Source organism: Manis pentadactyla, chromosome 4 (genome assembly GCF_030020395.1).
Source record: "Manis pentadactyla isolate mManPen7 chromosome 4, mManPen7.hap1, whole genome shotgun sequence".
NCBI lineage: Eukaryota > Metazoa > Chordata > Mammalia > Pholidota > Manidae > Manis > Manis pentadactyla.
The window spans coordinates 73,968,462-73,984,052 of NC_080022.1; the positions used below are offsets into that span (position 1 = coordinate 73,968,462).

Below are 15,591 nucleotides of genomic sequence, written 5' to 3' on the forward strand. Positions count from 1 at the left end.
AAAGGTTCTCTAGTTTGGTAACCAGCAAAACCTTTAGAATAGTAGTTCAGAGGGAAGGCAGGTGTAAATCCAAAAGAAAAGGAAGTACTAAAAACTAATTAAATAAAAATATTGAAAGAAGAAGAAAGTAGTGGGACTATAAGGATCCTGGTGAATGAAGATCTTAAAAAGAACAGGTACTAGCAAAGGAATATAATTAAGAAGAAATACAGTAACTAAGGTCATATAATTAAAGAGAAATAAGAGTCTAAAATAATATCTGCAAGAAGCTGCAATCATTGTCATTAAGATATGAAAACATTAAATGACTGAGGAGACAGGAAAGTAGCTGCCATAATCAAGTTCACATTCACATAACTGGAAAGAATATAAAAATGATAAAAAAATCTATTTAAATACTTTATTTAATCTCATAAATCTTAGAAAACAGAAGTTAAAAAACTCTTAACAGAAAAAATCTATTTATGTTTACCCCTGGGAAAATCCCAGGAACCTCTTTTAATCTGATGGTCATGTACTCTTCGAAAAATCATCTACAAAGGTTAGTGGTCAGACTGGAATCACTAAAAATTTGTGCTAAATAATTAAAATATCCCTTTTTAGACAGATTTGGATGTTTATGATATCCTTAGAAATTACAGACATGAGAGATCGGTATTTATACTTAGATGAACAATTATAATTTTATAATGACAGCTGTAATTGTTACTAATGGATAACTGCCAACATGCAGACAAAGCAGAAGTGGTTTACTCCAATAATTGAGGGGAAAAAAATACAAGTTTTCTACGGGATTATTTACCTAGCACTTACCCTGCTCTTTACATGAGAACTGCTTCATCAGTCTGCTCCCCAGTGCAATATTCCACATAGCTACTGTGGCAGCTAATAGGTCTCCCATTATTTTATATCCTAGCCAATAATATTCTTTATTTTAGACAATATTTACTTAGACAATCCTTGTCTAAAATAGTTTCAAAGTATAAATGAGAAAGAGTTAGTGTTTTTCTGGTGGGGAAAGCTAAAAGATCGGAACGGGCAGTTACTTTGTTTTCCCACAAGAAAAAAGGAACAGGAGTGAAAAAGAATGGTCCTTTCCTTGCTATATTAAAATTCTTTATGTTAAGCTGAAGTCACTCATGATATTTAGTAACTGTATAAAAATAGCACCAAGATTTAAATACTTTTTCTTCCATTAGTTTACATTTGTACTTCAAGCTACAAATTTTCATGCTCTTCATAATTAAGTCAACATACTTCTGTGCCATGTAGATAGTTATGAGCAAAACTACTTAAAACAGTAGTAAAATACCAAAAAAATCTCATTCTAGCTAGTATTTGTGATGCTTAGTAGATCCTTTGTGATCAAAATGGGGGGCAGGGTTAGGGGACAAATCCAAGTAACAGAATAATGAAACATCTATTTGCAAAATCGTAAGGGATTTCAAAGACATTTTCTCCCTTTATTGCAAGTAAGTGTATTTCTTTTAAAGCAAATTTTGTGTTTCTGGCTATCAAAGGCTAAATTCAGTCTGTTAAATAAATAGGCATTCCTAAAAATGGTTAGCCTCAGACCAATAAAGCATGCAACTAAGCAAGAGCCAAAACCAGTGTTCTGGTACATTTCTTTATTATATTTAAATTGCTAAAACATTCCTGTTCCTAAGCTACAATTTTTCTCTTCTGAAGAATTTATATTTACAATGATTTACATGCACACACAGCTATGTTTAGTATTTTTAATGTTTTTTATGTAAACACTCATCTATATATTAAAAGTTTTTGCTCTTTCATTAAACAAGGGCTAAATAAAAATTAAGCCTTAACCAGAGTTGAGTGAGAGAGAAAAAAATATATATATTGTTAACTATTGTAGAGAAAATGAAAGTCCCTATGGCCAGGATTCTCACCTGACACTGATCTGCTTGCCCAATGCACAGGTGTGGGCAATATGATATTACTGATTCTATATGAAGAGCTCTGCCCAGTGCTCTGAGCTTCAAGGCTGCAGGACAGCAGAGGCTGGAGTGGTGGCAGCCTGGAGGACAAAGACTGAAGCAGAGGACAAAGACGGGGGCAGAGAGCCCAGAGGCAGAGGCTGGCTTGCTGCATACAGACCTGCCCTGAGGAGGATGGGATTCTAGCACTTGAGCTTGACCTGCCACCATGGGAATAAAGGGGAATATAAACACTTTCACCCCAAGAACATTCCATTGTCATTTTTTGGTCTCACCAAAGCAAGAGTGAACTTGCCCAGGGCTGAAACCCATTGGTGTGACACCTATGATCATGCACAAATAATTCAGAGAGCAGTGCTGCAAAGATTAAATCAAGTACTACTATACTTGAATGTGGTTTGTGTCTGTGGGTAAAACTGCAGTATTTCCAGAATCTCTCACCTGGCTTTAGTCATCTGCATATCAATGGATGTCTCCAAGGGGTGGAGAGTTTTAGCCATTTACATATCAGTAGGTAATTACAAGGGCATGCGAGGGTTTATCTGAACTGGAGAGGTTGGGTAGAGTTCTCTTCGGCTGCAGCCTGGTCAAGAGAGAGAGGGGGATGACTGCTTTTAAGAAATAAATTGGTATTCTCCCTTTGACTGATTTTGGTTTCAAAGGTATTTCGCCCTGGGATTCTCCCCCCGTAGTTACATCTGGAGGTAGCTGGCAGGTACTCTGAACCCGAAATCTGTCTAAATGGGTGCGACCCCTGGGCGGGCTGCCTCTACAAATGATGGGGAGGCCCCAATAGCTGTAGTGGTAGAGGGTGCAGCTTCACTCTGGAAACCCCTATATGTGGGGCTTACAACTGGGGAGTCCCTAGTGGGGAACTGGTCTAGGGTTTAGGGGTGGGGCCTTCCCTAGAATTAGGGAAGGGTGGAGACTCTGGAAGCTGCAGAATTAGTCCTCCGTCAGATAGAAGACTGCTTAGAGGCCCTGCGTGGCCATGTAGCAGGTGGCATTGTAGGATCTCATTTCGTCCAGATAGTGGAAAGGGTTATTGAGGAGAGAGAAAGGATTATCCAGGAGAGAGAGAGTGTTATCAAGGAGAAAGAGAGGGTTATTCAGGAGAGAGACAGACTTTGACAGGAAAGAGACACAATTTGGCATCACTTGGAGGAGCTGGGTGATGACCTACAGGATGCCCTTAAGGAAGAGAGAGAGTTATTGAAAGGACAGGTCGTGCTCCTGGAAAATTCCTTAGCAGCAGTGAGTCAGGGAGGCAGCAGGGGAGTCCTCACTGCAGAAGGTTGTAGGGGAGGGGGAGGAAAAGAGTGGTGCCTACAGCTCTGGAGATGGTGGAGGAGATGTTGGGAGAGTATGAGGGGGTGGGGCCGAAGGCACCTCCTGAGGCAACAGCCTCCCCTGTATTAAAGGCTTGCCCAGTTGTAACTAAGAAAGTAAAAACACAACAACCATGGGCTCCTGAGGGGGAAGAGCCATCCCCTCCCCAGTTTGCAGAGTACTCCGTGCTCTGTCCCTATACCCAGGATGAGCTGGTGGACATGAGCGTTCGGTATCGGCACAAGCCACCAGAGCCTCTGCCTACAAGGCTTTTCCATCTCTGGGATATGAGGGTGGAAAACATTGTAATGTCGGGTTCTGAAATGAGTAGACTGGCTCCCCTGACGACTCACCCTTCTCTCTGGTAGTGGTTGCAAAGTGCCCGTCACACCTCAGGGAATCGTGTGCTTCTGGATTGGCTGACAGCAGCCATCAGGGCAGTGTGGCCTAATCAGGGTGATTTACCATACTCACCCACTAGCTGGAAAGTATGCAGAGCTCCAACAGGTGTTGTGGGAATTGAGCATGAAAAATACCATCTATAATATGGGCCCCGATGAGGAGTTGTTCTCCATAGGAATCAGAAATCTGGTGCTCCATACAGTTTCCCCATCTCTCTTTGGGTCCCTATTGACTATTCTTGCCCCCCGCATAGGGCAACCTATAAGTGAGGCTACTTATATTTTAGCAGATCTGGGAGAGGTGGAAACAGTAAGAGCCCAGAGGAAGTATGGGCTATGACTGAAAGGAGAGGTGCAAAAGGCACCTAGAGGAACCAGATGTGGGTTGATTTGATAAAAGCTGGGGTAGTGGAAGAAAAACTTGATGGGCAGCCCAATAGGATCTTATTAGAACTGTGGCATGAATTAAAGCCAGAGTAGCAGTTCCAGCCACTGAGGTCCAGAACATGGAAGCTGGAGGCAAAGCCCTATGTCTGGCCTGTGTCCCTGCAAGACTTCCTGGGGGAGAGTACTCAGGCTGAGTACTCAGGGGGAGAGTATTCACTGTCCTTCCACAGGGACACCTCCACAGGCCCTCACCCCGACAGGATGATGATTGGGTGTCATGGTTCGACTGAGGGAAGGGTCAAGGCTCCTACTTTGGGGGACATGGTGGGGACCAGCACATGTAGAATTAGCCATTCATTGGTCCCCTGTACATGCTCTGGCGCTGGTGGACACAGGAGCTAAATGTTCTTTGCTTTATGGCAACCCGGAGCATTTTCCTAGGACCCCTGCTGTGATAGATGGCTATCGGGGTAAGGCAGTTAAAGTAAAGAAAACCCAAATGTCATTGGGGATAGGGCATTTACCCTCAAAGGAGTATACCATGTACATTTCTCCTATCCCTGAATATATTTTGGGGGTAGATATCCTGCAGGGCCTGTGGTTACAGACTATTGCAGGTGAGTTCAGACTGAGGGTACATAAGGTAAAGGCAGTTCTGACGGGACATGCTAAGCACCCACCTATAGCTCTGCCTCACCTGTACCTCAGTGGGTGACAAATACTAAGCAGTAAAAATTGCCTGGGAGGCACAAGGAATTGGAGAAGCTCTACAGGAGTTGGAGAAGGTTGGCATCATAAAGCCCACTCATAGTTCTTTTAATTCCCCAGTGTGGCCAATGAAAATGCCAGATGGCTCATGGGGGATGATTGCGGACTACAGGGAATTGAATAATGTCACACCCCCTTTGCATGCTACTATCCCCTCTACTGCAGACATTCTAGACATCCTTAGCCATGAACTTGGAATATATCATCATGTAGTAGACCTTGCTAATGCTTTCCTCTCCATTGACATAGCACAAGAAAGCCAGGAACAGTTTGCCTTCACGTGGGAAGGTCGGCAGTGGACATTCACTGTCCTTCCACAGGGACACCTCCACAGTCCCACCGTCTGTCATGGGCTTGTAGCCCAGGTCTTGGCCACATGGAAGAAACTGCAAATGGTGCAGTTGTATCACTTCACTGATAGGCTCACATCTGATTCTCTTTCAGATTTAGGAGAGGCAGTTCCTAGAGTGTTGCAACATCTACAGGAAAAAAGATGGGCTGTGAACAGCACCAAGGTTCAGGGACCTGGTTTGTCTGTAAAATTCTTGGGAGTTGTCTGTCCTGGTAAAACTAAAGTTGTTCCTGAAGCAGTTATAGACAAGGTTCAGGCTTTCCCCACCCCTACCACTGTGGCAGTATTACAAGAGTTTTTGGGTCTTTTGGGCTACTGGAGAGCGTTTATACTGCATTTGGCACAAATTCTGAAGCCCTTATACTGGTTGGTATGAAAGGGCATTAGGTGGAACTGGGATGAGACATGTGTAGCTGCTTTTAATGCTGCCAAGCGGATAGTCAAGGCCGTACAGGCCTTGAGTGTAATGGACTCATGAAGGCCCTGTGAACTAGATGTTCACGTAACCGAAGATGGTTAAGGATGGGGTCTTTGGCAGTGGCTTGAACAAACATGCCAACATATTGGATTCTGGTTACAACTATGGTAAGGAGCAGAGGTCTGGTACACCTTGACAGAGAAGCAACTGGCTGTTGTGTACCATACCTTGCTGGCTACAGAGCCTATTGCTGGAACAGGTCCAACCAAGGTACTAACCACCTACCCCATCGTGGGGTGGATGTGAGACTGGATCCAAAGGCCATGGAGTGGCTTGGCACAGACACCTACACTGGCCAAAAGGGGCGCATATTTACAGCAACAGTGCAGCCTTTCTATTAACTACTTAGGTGGAGAACTCCAATGCTTATTGGGGCCAGTGACCTATACCAGGAAGAACTTGCTTTTGAGCCATTGGTATCTGAGAGTCTTTATCAGGAGGGAAAAGCTCCTAACCCGAAGATGCTTGGTACACAGACAGCTCCAGTCATGGGCAGCCCCGTAAGTGGAGGGCTGTGGCTTTCCATCCTGAGACAATATGGCTGAAGGATGGAGAGGGGAAGAGCAGCCAAAGGGCTGAGTTGCTGGCAGTATGGCTCATGATCACCCAGAAGCCCTCCTCTATAGTTGTGTACACTGACAGCCGGGCTGTCTTTCGGGACTTGACCCTATGGCTACCGACATGGTACCATGCCAACTGGATGGTTGGTCACCAGCCTCTTTGAGGCAGGAGTTGTGGCAAGACCTATGGGCCTCTGGTCAGACTAAGACTGTTTCTATATATCATGTGACTGGCCATTTGCCTTTGGCCATTCCCAGGGAATGATGAAGCAGACATCCTGGCTCGGATCGGGTAACTAGAAGGAAAGCCTGTCTCTGATGTAGCCCAATGGTTACATCAGTGTTTGCTGCATGCAGTGAAAAGACAATGTGGGCTGTAGCCTGTTGGTGGGGCTTGCCGTTGACCTTTGAAGAAGTCAGCAGAGCCCAGAGGGGGGTGCCTTGTATGCTTTAAGAGAAACCTTACACCGAGTCCCACAGCAACATGGGACAATAGTAAAGGGGCCATAATAACACTTGTCAGGTGGCAGATAGACCATATTGGGCCTCTGCCCATATCAGGATATCAGTATGCCATGACTTGCATGGATACAGCTACTGGCCTATTGATTGCTTTTCCTGCATGTTTTGCAGATCAGCAAGCCACCAAGAGGGGGCCTAGAGCATCTCTTTGCAGCCTATGACCGGCTACAGGTGATTGAGAGGGATTGAGGCACCCACTTTACTGGACATGCATTACAAGAATGGGTGCAGCAATTAGGAATAAAGTGGAATTTTCATGTACCATATAATCCTACTGGGGCAGGAATGATAAGAGAGGTACAATGGTTTGTTGAAGTCTGGCCTGAAGTCAGACATCAATAGTCTACAGGGCTGGTCAGTCGCTTATGGACAGTGCTATGGCGTTTGAATGAGAAGCCCTGGAAAGGAGCCTTGAGCCCTGTGGATATGCTAACACACATTGCTGCCTCTCCTATACTGTATGTGCAACTATATGTGGAAACAAAAGAGGAGTTACTGAAGCCAGGATATGGCCAGCAGAGCAGCATCCTGCTGCCAGCCCCTACTGCATTAAACGCTGGAGACAATGTTGAATGGATGTGGCCCTGGACATTCCAACACATGGACCAGCGATGGCTAACCTTCTGGCATGCTGGGAAAAAGACCTGGAAGCTTGCCTCATGTGTATTCCTAGTAACAGCAGAGTGGCCCCCAAAGATTGTGGTAGTGTACACAAAACGTCCAGGAGGTAAGAGCATCTTACGGGGAGGTTTTGTTTTATCTTTATGGCCAGTGCATGTATCTCTCATAGCCCTATATATTAACCCATCTGTAACTCCAACAGGGAGGGAGGTGAAAGTCTGGTTTACTAGACCAGGACAAGATCCCATTCCTGCAACTGTCCTATTGAGGACCACTCTCTTGCATGTATCCTACCTGATGGACAAGATTTGCCTATGTTGGTGTCATTAAAACATGTATCTTATTGCCTTTAAGATTATTTTTTTCTTCAGTCCTTGCGGCCTGGATGCACCCCTTGGCCACAGCTGCCATGTGATGATTGCTCTAAACTCCCTACCTATTCAGCTACTGACTGCTTTTGGAATGGGCGAGCTGTGGACTTAATCTGCCTAGGACTCTGAACCTAGCTGAAGCCTTCAGCTTGAGGATTAGCATGGCTTTATTGCTGTTGCTATTTTATGTTATTAGCCTGATTACAATGCTCCAGTTTTCTCACATTGGGGGCATTGTGGAAAATGAGGAAAGTGTTGATTGTGAGGCAAGATTTCTGGAGGGGTGGACTGTGGGTAAAACTGCAGTATTTCCAGAATCTCTCCCCTGGCTTTAGTGCATCTGCATATCAATAGGTGTTCCCAAGGGGTCAAGAGGATTAGCCCATCTACATATCAATAGGTAATGACAAGGGTGTGGGAGGGTTTATCTAAACTGGAGAGGCTGGGTGGAGCTTCTGCAGCCTGGTCAAGAGAGAAACAGGACGACTGCTTATAAGAAATAAATGGGTTTCTTAACTTTATTTCTCCCTTTGAATGATTTCAGTTTCAAGGTACTTTGCCTTGGGATTTTCCCCTGGAGTTACAGCGTCCAAATGCAGGCTTGTCCAACACACCATACTTTTATATTTCCTGTAATATTTCTACAAGTTTTGCTATGCTTTGGTTCCACTAGGCCTATTAAAACCATTCACTGATTTTACGCAACAGTGTGCTAGGAAATGCTTAATGAGAAAGAAGAACATCTTAGACCTAAAGGGCTAGGAGTAATGAAAAAACAATGGATACAGGATCACCATACTTAGATACAACAATCATTTTGGCTTGTTATAAGTTAGGCATATGTTCATTGGTAGACTATTTGTTTACTGTTATTGCTGAGCTGTAACTGACCAAAGGTGTGAAGACACCACACATAATTAATAATGAAAATTGAATAGGAATATAATTTAGAAATGTGTGATCTAAGTTTGGTTCCACTAAAAATATGCCACAAAACTGGTGTATTATGAACGATTATTGAAAAAAGGCAATACATATAGTTTTATATGCACTTGGTTTATAGTTTAGTGTGTTTGATAAGAAAGAGTAGAACCTTTCAATTTATCTTTAATTACAAGGGTGTGTGTGTGATAAAGATATTTATTATAAAACACCCCTGCTATTCAATCCTTGTTAAGTTTGGTGAGGCTAACTCATGCAGATTCCTTTAGCACTTTGTTCCATGTGAATATCTCACCAAGAAACAAACAAAAAAACACGAAAAACAGGGGGAAGGGTTCACTAAACTCCTGTCTTAAATCTATTTAAAATAAAGTTTTTAAAACTTTACATTTTATTGACATGCAATAAAGAATAATATGTATGGAAATTTTCTAAACATTAAAATATATTACTGGTACATGTGAACCAAGAAAATAAAAAACAGAGAGGACTTAGAAGCCATTTCGGGGACACTAGGAATTTCAGATTAGCAACTGAAAAATCAAGTATTCAATTTTGGTTGAATACTGACTTTTATAAAGCCTGTCTGCTTGTTTTTCTTTCAGAACTATAAAACTGTACTTCGTATTAGAAAAAATGCTTAACTACTTGATAATGAGAAGACACAATTACTGTCTGAAAGCTTTATAAACCGTTAACCATTCAAATAATTCAGTAAGAGTGAAAGAGTACTAAAAGGACAGAGACACATGCTAGCATTTTTCTCACCCAAAACACAGTCTCACTAATTCAGTTTTATTTTATATAAATAATCTTTCAGGCTACTTTATAATTTAAAGAAGTCTAAGGGTTCTAACAAAATTGAGCAAGTTTACTATTAATTTGAGCAGTGGATCAGAACAGAGAAGATTTTAATGGACAGTTAGCACTGCCTATCTTTGGCTACTTTCGGGTTTTAAACGTAAGGTTAGGTATCTGTAAATACTAGTAACAGCTGTGTAAATTAAGACCTTATTCTTTGTTAACAGATTAGAGGTTATAATTTATTATCTACAATTATGTGACAGTTTCTGGGTGCTTTACCTTTATCTCAAGTTTCATTATAAGACTGGATCATTAGAAATTAATAAACATACCTAATTAATTATTCTCTAGCTTCATGTGACCAGAACTTAGGAAGACTGTAGAGTTTTGGGATCCAATCATGTTATAGTAATTTTGCTTCCCCTCTGCTAGGCAATCATGCTAGAATGGGGTCCTATATATAATCATATTTTTCCTTCCTATTTGCCTTAATTTGATCCCTTAATGGGCCAGGCAAGAAATCAGTTTCTAAAACTACAAAATATAAAAACTAGAGACTTCTTTATATTTAAGTTAAGCAATTTATTATTTTACTTTATCTCAACTAAACCATCTCATCTAATGGAAAAGAGATACTAGAAAATAATACCTTTTTGGTTTCAAATTGTGCTTCTTCCTGACAGCATCCTCTACAGTCAGGATCCAGCTGAAGCAGGTTGAACTGTCCAAGAAGATCACAAGAACTGCACAGCAAGTTGCTGGAGAAGCCTAATTCTCTGCAAGCCTCTGATGAAAACTCTGCCCCCAATGCAGACACCTGAAAACAAAAAAAGAGAAATAAAACATAATTGCATTTTATATTATAAAGCTTCCAAAAAAGGAGTAAATAGGATGTCAAAGTCTAACACACTGGAGATGAATTACTGAAATGCCTCATTTGGAGATAAATTTTAATTATTTTTAAACTCTATAACTTTATGAGTCTTTGGTTCTTCCCATGTCCCCAACAATTTTTTTTTCTTAAAATTTGCCATCTTTCAAGCTTAGCTAAAATATGGATTAACAGATGATGTTACATATTATTTCTTTATAGGTGTTTTACATATAATACCTTTTATTAAACATTCAATATTTTTAAAGGAATTACCTTAGGAAAAAAACAAATTTCTATTTCATTTTAAGAACTTAGCACTTGTTCATCTGGGTCTATGGAGTAATATTATACCCTACAGACTTATCTTCATTCACATTTATCAGGGGAAGGGTGTGAATGGGGCTGGAGAGGGGGAGAACAGAAGCACTTCCAAAAAAAACTTTAGGGTTTAAGTACTAGTTCCACCATGTACAAGATGTGTGACACTGGGCAAGGTAATCTCTCTAAGTTTTAAATTCCTCACCGAGAAAGCAAGAAAAAAAAATCTATTTTAGTTTCCTACATAAACTACATTGCAGTGAAGATGAAATGAAATGACTTATGTACCCACCAGAATGACTGGGAAAAGAAGGCTTTCAGATGTGCTAGTTCTTTTCTTTCACCCACTCTTCTCTCATGCACATCTCAGTGAATGTGGTGCACCTTCATCTGTCAATCCCTCTATACCTGTACTTTGGATTCTACTATCTCCACAGGGATTTAATTGCACTGAAAACTCAATTCTTTAGTGTTTTCAAGTCTTATGGTTCCAACTGCTCTCCCCACATTCTGTCATTTCTGAAATGTTACTATAGTCGGGCTTCTGATCTTACTACCTGACTACACTTGCCAAAAATCATTAAATGCAAAGGCATTCAAAACTGTTCTGCTCCAGCCGCTCCTTCCATGGCTTGCCCTTCTTCCTCTTCTGTGATTTCTTAAGTGATGTTTCCCATTTCTATTTTTGGCTCTCTCTTTGTTTTACATATTTTCTGTAGATGACTGCATCTTCTCCATGCTTTAAATACCCAATTATTGAAAACTCCCAAGTCTTCTACTTGAGTGTGAAGTTTCCAAAGCCAACATCCTACCTGATGTCTCATTTGGATGCTGCACAGGCACTGCAAATTCAGAATCTCTTCAGTGAAACTTGCCTTTTCTCCTTAAATGTATTCCTTCCTTCCAAAGTATTCAGTATCTTAGTAAAATGCAACATTTTCCCAGACCATCTAGTTGCCCAGGTCAGTCATCCTCAACTACACACACTCATCACCATTCTTACAAACAATTAATGAACAGGTTTTGTTAATTCTGTTTCTTAGCTCCCAAATCTTTTACTGACTCAGTGGCTTAAATGGTCCCTGCCAGTCCTATCTTTCATTACTTCCTCAATCACATTTTACTTTTCAGCTATAATGAATCCCTGTAGCACCTGTACAAAACTACTCAAACATACATTTGCTCACAGTTTTCCTATGTCTAAGAATCTTTTTTCACTTTTTCACCTTGTTAACTCCTACTTATTTCCAAAAACCTGATCAGTATCAGTCTTCTAGGAAGCCTATTCTGAAAGAAATCAGACCTTTATAGCTATAGTACTTTTTTCAAGAAAGTAATTTGTGCATAGCTGTAAAACAGCAACACTCATTGACACTGTACTATGTAAATCTAGAAACTGATTCTCCAACAATACTGTGAACTCTTTGACCGTAAGAACTCGGTTCTCTGTATTTCTAGCACTTGTGCTAGGTTCTTCCGTGTCCTGAACAAATGAATTGTTCAGAAGCACAGCCTCAAGTAGGAGGAATTTCAAATTGACTGCAATTGGTTGATCTTCTACATCAAGGGTCTGCAAACTTTAAGGGCCAGAAAGTAATTATGCTAGGTTTTGGTGGTTATATGGTTTCTTTTGCAACTATTCCACTCAGCCACTGAAGCACAAAAGCATTCACAGACAATAGTAAATGAATGGGTGTCTGTATTCTTTATTTACAAAAACAGGGCTGGCTGGATTTGGTCCACTAGGACCTTCCAATCAGGCAGATTAAAAACCCAATGGCATTTTCCAATGTAAAAAATTTAAGTATTACTGGCAGACTCCTCTAAAATGCTGATCATTCCTTTGGTCTTTATATTAGTCAACACCCTAATGTGATACCTCACATACTTTTTATCTTAGTAATAATGTGGAATGTATATAATCTTAAAAATAGATCAAGTATGACCATCTAGTGGGAGGGATCTAAAACAACTGCTACTGTACTAGTAATCTGAGTAATTTCCCTATTAGTACAGTCATCAGCTTACTCTATTTCACAGGCTAATTTGTATTTTCCAAAGACGGCTGTACCAATATATACACATCATCCCACATGTTCTTTTTACAACGTGACTGGTAGTCCTCCACAGAGAAGTGGGAATCATGTTCCCTTCCCTTGAATCCAGGCAGAAGCTTGTGACTAGACTAAGAGAGTGTAAAGGAAGTGACACTGGATTTTCTGAGGGTAGGTATAAAAAAGGAAAAGGCCTCTGACTGGCTAGTGCTCCCATGTGTTCTCTGTCTCTGTCTCAGAATACACAGCTTTAGAATTTGGCCACCATGCTGTAAGACAGCGTAAACTGGAGACAACTTGTAGAGGCCCATGTAGAGAGAAACTAAGGCCCCCAGATGACAACCGGTATCAACTACTAAACATATGAATGGAGAGCCTTCCCATTTCAGGCACCAGTCTTTCAGGTGAAGTCTGAGACTGGGGGGAACACACAAAACACCCTGCTGTGCTCTAGCTGATCCAGAGACTCTAAAGCAAAATAAACAATTACTTTACACCACTAAACTTTAGGGTGATTTGTTTTGCAGTCATGGTAGTGAAAATAGTCATTAAAAGTGAGATCACATTGAAACTGTGAACTGCTTAATAAATTTAAGAAATTGTCACCAAAGCATGTTTTACAAAACAAGAATCAATTTAATAATCATGGTATCACTTTGCTTTATTCATCATTTATTGAGCACCTACTGAGAGGTGGCTTGAATATGCAAATAATGTATTTTGGAGTCTCATGGCATTGTGATCCAAATACAAGCGCAAAGCAACCTTACTTTGGAACTTCTGACCAGGAATAATTACCACTTACAGAAATTTGAGGATTAAAGGGAAAAAAAGTACAGAAAGCACCTAGTATCCTACCCAGTACACAGTGGGTATTTAATAAATGTTAGCATTATTCCCACCTTCCACTGTGAAAGCACACTCTTAAAACTACAAAACACTCCTTGTCTTTCTTTATCATTGTATTATATATGGAACAGAGAATAAGTGTAGAGGAGATATGAGGTGTCTCATTGTATTTTATATGGGACAGAGAATAAGTGTAGGGAAGATACAAGGTGTCTCGAGTTTCATGAGTGAACTAGTTTTTTCTAGCTCTTCTAGAAAAGTTTTGCAGATTCAGGGCTTTGAATCTAAGGACATGAAAAATTTTTTAAGCACTTCACAGATAAATAAATACCACTTTACATAATATAGGAGTTCAAAATTATATATATTGCTTACGCATCTTTTTATTACTAAAAAGTAATTGAATAGCATTTAAATGTGCACTTTAAAAGACAAATATTAAATTTTAAAATAATTAGCCACATTTGTAAGAAAGGCTTCTAAGGACAGGGTGGGATAACATTTAATAGTTTAACTTTCCCCAATTCAAAGTAGGACTGACAAGCTAACAGACTCCATTCTCTCCTCTGTGCATTATTCATTAATTAATTTTTCTGGCACTGAGTTCCTTGTAGAGGAGAGTTGTACGCAAATAAACTGGATTATATGATAACAGTATCTTTTCAGGCAAAGTCTGGTATAGCTATACATTTTATTATACTTGTACATAATAAGTTGTCTCTTAACTGGTCTTTACTCTCAGAAAACTCAGGTTTCTCAGGTAATTTTGAACAGATTTCAAATCTGGGACAAAAGCAAAGAGATGGGTTTACAGATGAACCCCATTAAAATTAATACCAGAAACATGGCCATCTTAGTAAGCTCTTACAAAGCACCAGATATTTTGCTAAGCACTTTACATCATTATTCCATTTAATCTTACTGTGGGGAAGTTGGGGTTCCTATGGCCAGGATCCTCACTGAACTTAGGCCACCTGATGATGCAACTGGCCTTTTGCTAGGCTACCGCTTCCACACCTTTAGGCAATAAGTTTTTCTAAGACAGCACAGCAAACGATAGGTGGTAGTATCAAGATTCGAATCCTGGCTGGTCCTCAAAACCCTCAACCACTGTTAAGTACATTTCACAGAATCCATGATGCACTATTATTGTATGTACCACTAGAATAACAACAAAAACACTGACAATTATAATTGTGCCACCCAATGAAACATGACCAATCCAAATGTTAACCTGTGAAGAAAAAGGGGGATGTGAGGTGAGGTGCTGTGTCTTAGAATAAATGATAAACAATATCATTCTATACTGCTATCAGTAGAGTGCTTTTCTGAATGAAGAAATATTATGTACAAGCTGAATGAAGAGTTGAATACCACTTAGTTTTGGGGTGCTCCCGTAGGCCATACTAAAATACTATTTTTCTAATGCCTAAGCATACTCAAAATAGTATTTTCAGATTAAATCACTTTATATCTTCCCAGTTGTCATCTTATTGGAATGCTGATAACTATGCATTGCTATTAAGTTCAGAGTAAAGCGATTCAGAGGCACAGGATAAAAACTCAACTTGTCTAATCTAAGGACTCTTAGGTATGAATTAACAAAGTAGGAGCTAAGTCCTCTACCCATACCAATAGCTCAACCTCAAGGTGCCAAGAAATTCTTTCCTCATCCCCTTTTTGTTCACCTTTCAGGTTCCAAAGATTTGGCTTATTTTTACTACTGCCAAGTATTTATTTCACCTGGCCTTTTCCCCCTTCAGACTAACTGTAAGATGCAGTTTTCCTAACTTAGTGGTTTTCAAACAATCCTCTACACTTGCTTTTACATTTTCAAGGGTTTTATTGCCTTTCTTAAAAATCCTAGTCATTAAGGTTGAAAGAGACAGGAATAAACTTTAGGGAAGTTCAAATAGTTCAACAAGGGTGAATTACTCAGGACTCCCTTTCTATTTTCTATTAAGCCTGAATAGACAAAACGATTATCAGGTCAAACAGGTCTT

The 15,591-nt window shown here is 40.4% G+C and overlaps 1 protein-coding gene across 1 annotated transcript in view; it reads right to left on the reverse strand.

Annotated features, from left to right (window-relative positions):
- The window catches only part of SELENOF (selenoprotein F), a 44,830-nt gene that overhangs the window by 26,866 nt on the left and 2,373 nt on the right, over positions 1–15,591 (reverse strand). Inside the window, exon 2 of the mRNA XM_036890159.2 lies at positions 10,143–10,310. Coding sequence (XP_036746054.2) covers positions 10,143–10,310 — 168 coding nt within the window. The remainder of the gene's footprint in view (positions 1–10,142; positions 10,311–15,591) is intronic.